The sequence below is a fragment of the Cariama cristata genome, unplaced genomic scaffold (genome assembly GCF_000690535.1).
Source record: "Cariama cristata isolate BGI_N322 unplaced genomic scaffold, ASM69053v1 scaffold25397, whole genome shotgun sequence".
NCBI lineage: Eukaryota > Metazoa > Chordata > Aves > Cariamiformes > Cariamidae > Cariama > Cariama cristata.
Window position 1 is genome coordinate 10,097 of NW_009628714.1, and position 4,511 is coordinate 14,607.

The window sequence follows — 4,511 nt, forward strand, 5'->3', positions numbered from 1 at the left end:
TGATACCCTGCATTCATCTGCAAGCATTGTCACCCAATATTTTTAGGTTTGAGAGTCTAGATTCAGGTAAAAAACTGAAAGTTGTTAGCATTTGTTAATGCAAGTCTTCTAGGACAACCTGAAGAAAGTCACTGCAGTGTCCCAAATAGCTCCCCTCAGCTCCTGCCTACTCAGTATGGGAGCAGCATGACTACCTACGGCAGGGAGGAGGATTTGAGAAATGAGGATCCTGTCCTTGGCCATGACACAGACCTGGCGATCGCTGTTACTACAGGCATACCACTGTCTTAAGTGACTGCTGGACTGACGTTCTGGTAGTCTGGTATATCTAAGGCTTTCTGGAAGCCAAATAGAAAACAGCCAGGGCAACTCTTCATTTTTGAGGCATCCATGAGAGCCGAAAACAGTTGGCTGACTGAGGACTGATCTATACACCTGTGATATACCTGAGATTCTGCATCACAGGGATGATTTGGTAGCAAGGGTGTGCGTTTGGAAACAGATGAAATACCTGAGAGCACATCTCTCAAAAGAGAGACGGAGGCAGGGAAGGGACAGAGTTGAAAATAAAGATCTTCTAAAGAAAGGTACTTAAACTGCACTCCTTAGGGACTCCCTGCACACAGAAGAGAGCTGGGAAATAATCAAATAATATGCACAGAAAGTGTATCCAAAGATCATCTTCCTTATTTTAGGCTCTCTGACTTGAGCTCACAAAGATGAGGGTACACAAAGGAATTTGGCAAGGAGGAATATTAAAATGAAAACTGCAAACGTCTCAAGAGGGCATTGGGTAATCTCCACCTTCAACAGGGTGGGAATGAACACAAATGGCAGGGAATGAAAGGATGTCCCTGTGTTTTCTGATGCAACACAAAACATCATTTCTGGTGAAAACACATGCAAAAGCAAGACTGCCTTCCAAGCAGATGGAGTGTGATTACCAGATAGGAACTTGGGGGTTTCTGTACTGGCTTTGTTCCCATAGTGATCAGGCAGCAGTAACAACCACAGATGTATGCAGTTATTCTGACCAGGGCATAGAAATCTCATATCCCACAGTGAGAGCCCCCTTTGCTGTAATGGCTCTGAAAAAAGCTGAGGTCAACCATTAGTGTTGCAGCCAATGCAACACAACTCGTCTAAAGCACATGGGCATTTAGAGGAAAAGCAATCAGCTCATAGGAAGGAGACGCTTATAAAGAATGATCACCAATGTAAAATCTCACTCTTCTAAGGTGGTATTTCTCAATTAAGCAGCCAGAGAAATTGCTCAGTGTGACATTTGCAAGGCCTGAGCAGGGGGAATGGAACGGAAATAAGGAAAGAGAAAATTTACGGAATGCACTAAGAAAATCTTCCTGATAGTAAAATGCCCTGCAGAACTGTCTCAAGGCAAAAGCTGAAAATTGGCTCACTGGGAGGTATGTAAAACTAGAACAGAGAAAACACAGGAAAAAATGTATCACAAAAGAATCCTGCAGAGACCTGCAGGAGAGAGATTGGATGATCTTGTATGCCTCCTCTGTCTCTGATCTCTGATTAGCATACGCCTCTAATTTATCTGTACTTGCATCTCACCTGCCCTTCAAAGAACTATTGCTGACAATGTCTTATTGCCAACAAGCAGACAACTTTAAAACTGCAAACCTCTTTCAGAGAAAAAGATGCCTGGGTTGAATGCCCAGGAGTAGACATCGAGAGGGGTCTGACGGAAAGAGGGAGGGGAACAATGCTGGATCTCTGACCTATCAGCTTTTATCACATTAAAATACTTGTGGTAATTTCAGAACCAAAGCAACAGCACCGTGAGCTGGCACTCAAAATCAGCAGCCAGCTCAGAGTGGTTTTGGTAGATCGCGCTTTCTCTCAAAATAAAATATTTTGTTGACCTACCTCATCCAGCTTCCTTACCTTTTTTTTCCCGTGCAGCTTTGGCCCTTGGTGGAGGAGTCTGAGAGAATTTGACAGAAGTGTAAATTATTTCTTCACTCGCTTCGGCTGCAGAAGTTTCTGATCTGCTTTCCTCCATGCCAAGGCAAAGAGTGCGTATGACAAGACGTTTCGATCAGGCTGTTGAGCGACAGGGCTCAATGCCTGTGAAACAGGAAACCTGAGGCTACATGCAGAAGACAAGAAATGTGAAGTTGCAACCTGTATCTCCAGCTGTTCAAACTAACCAAATTTACAACAGAACGGAGAGCAGTGGAAGTGCAACAACTTCCATTTCTTAACCTGATGAGGGATGTCTCAAGAACGGCCGTTAGTGGAAGAGGTGATTAATCACAAAGTTCATGGGTATTCTAATGGTTGCCAATGCAAGAGGCTGTGATTACACTGATGCAGCAATTGTGAGAACGTGTGCCGCTCTGAGAAGAGCTCCCTCTCAGGACAGAAGCAGGTGGATAGTGAGAGCACAAAGCGAAAAATGTTAATAGTGAGAGTACAAGGTGAAAAGTGGGATAAGCAACGGCTATGGCAAACTGGCAGCCCAACTGCTGTCAAAAGGGAGGCAGAGGTGGACAGCATGGGTTTGAGAAGGAAGCCTTGTGAGCTTTGGACACTTCTACTGGGAACTCTGTCTACGTCCAACACCCACTGTGAACTGCCTGTGACACAGGCAGGTACTGAGAGCTGGCGTCCCTCAAGACTCTCTGACTCAACATCTCAACAGCATCAGTACAAGAGAGACACGGACATACTGGAGAGAGTCTAGGAAAGGGCCACAAAGATGATAAGAGGACTGGAGCATCTCTCCTGTGAGGAAAGGCTGAGAGAGCTGGGACTGTTTAGCCTCGAGAAGAGATGTCTTGGGAAGGATCTTATCATGTGTATAAATACTTGAAGGGAGGGTACATGAAGAGCCAGGCTGTGTTCAGTGGTGCCCAGTGACAGGACCAGAGGCCATGGGCACAAACTGAAACACAGGCGGTTCCCTCTGAACATCAGGAAACACTTTTTAACTGTGAAGGTGATTGAACACTGGCATAGGTTGCCCAGAGAGGTTGTGCTGTCTCCCTCCTTGGAGAGTTCTCTGGACACAGTCCTGGGCAATTGGCTGTAGGTGACCCATCTTCAGCAGAGAGTTGGACCAGATGACCTCGAGAGGTCCCTTTCAAACAGAATCATTCTGTGACTCTGTGGTCAGCAATAACAGGAAAGGATAGTTTTCTTCCAAAATAGTGAAGATTGACCATTGGTGAGAACGGTTCAAGTTGTGCTAGGGGAGGTTTAGACTGGACATTAGGAAAAATTTCTTCATCGAAAGGGTTGTCAAGCACTGGAACAGGCTGCCAAGGGAAGTGGTAGAGTCACCATCCCTGGAGGTATTTAAAAGATGTGTAGATGTTATGCTTGGGGACATGGTTTAGCGGTAGACTTGGCAGTGCTAGGTTTATGGTTGGACTTGATGATCTTAAAGGTCCTTTCCAACCTAAACAATTCTATGATTCTATGGTTTAGTGGTGGACTTGACAGTGTTAGGTTAATGGTTGGACTCAATGATCTTAAAGGTCTTTCCCAACCTAAGTGATTCTATAATTCTGTGATTCTATGGTGGACAGTACTGATGCTTCTAGCATCCTGAGAAACTTCTTAGCTGCATGGTTGGCTGATTTTTGTTTTGATCCAGGTTCCGGTCCCTTCCACTTCATGCTCAGATTGGGGATGTTTGCCAGGCTCAGGGTGTACATCTTCATCACTGGTACAGCTCATTTACAAAAATTGTTTGGGCATTCTCAACAAAGGAGTTTGCCATGGTTTTCAGTTCTAGGACAAGGATGATTGCTCCCTGTCCTGGTGATATGCTGTAAATTTGAGAAGTGATTGCCCAAGAGGATGCTTAGTTTAATACAGAGTGTTGTGTCCAATTCGTTACAGTGCATGTGTCTGGGAAGGCATGGATTGGATATTTCTGCGAATTCCTCCATCACACACTTGCCTCTAAGGGTGGCATATAGTACCCACAAGATTCGTTCCAATCCTGGGTAGGACCTGTAGACAGCAAGACAGGGAGTCTGTACTTGAAAGAAAGGGGAAGGCAGAAGACAGCGGAACAACACAAGAGGAGGAAAGTCTCTTCTGAATGCTTTGAATGGCTATCAGAAAAGTCTAAAGAGAGCTGTCAAGCTCAGAAAGGGAGAATTTGCTATTGTCATGATAGCTTAGCTGGGAATATAATCTGTGTGGCTGGAAAGAAACCAACAAGATTCAGACACAGCTTAAGTGCCCAGACCAAGGAGAAAAGGCTGTGGCCAAAGGCACTGCAGCTGGCCTGCACAGCCAGTGTGATCACAAAGACAGCACTATTTGTGAACAAATGGAGAAGTGAAGGCTGGCAGGAAGAATTAAGAGATGTGTTTTACCATTTGCTCCCAAATATCAGCAATAACTTGTTTTCTTAGTTTGGACAGGAAATAAGAGAGGAAGCGATCACACCGTGGGAGGTACACAGGCAACACACAGTTTATAGCTAAGCATGAATATAAATCTGACTTCTGCAGCTGAGATAT

At 44.9% G+C, this 4,511-nt stretch overlaps 1 protein-coding gene across 1 annotated transcript in view; it reads right to left on the reverse strand.

The window, feature by feature from the left end:
• The window catches only part of LOC104165337 (killer cell lectin-like receptor subfamily G member 1), a 10,381-nt gene extending 8,349 nt beyond the window's left edge, over window positions 1–2,032 (reverse strand). The window contains exon 1 of the mRNA XM_009704930.1: window positions 1,915–2,032. Within this exon, the coding sequence (XP_009703232.1) occupies window positions 1,915–2,032 (118 nt within the window). The remainder of the gene's footprint in view (window positions 1–1,914) is intronic.
• Between the last annotated feature and the right edge of the window lie 2,479 nt (window positions 2,033–4,511).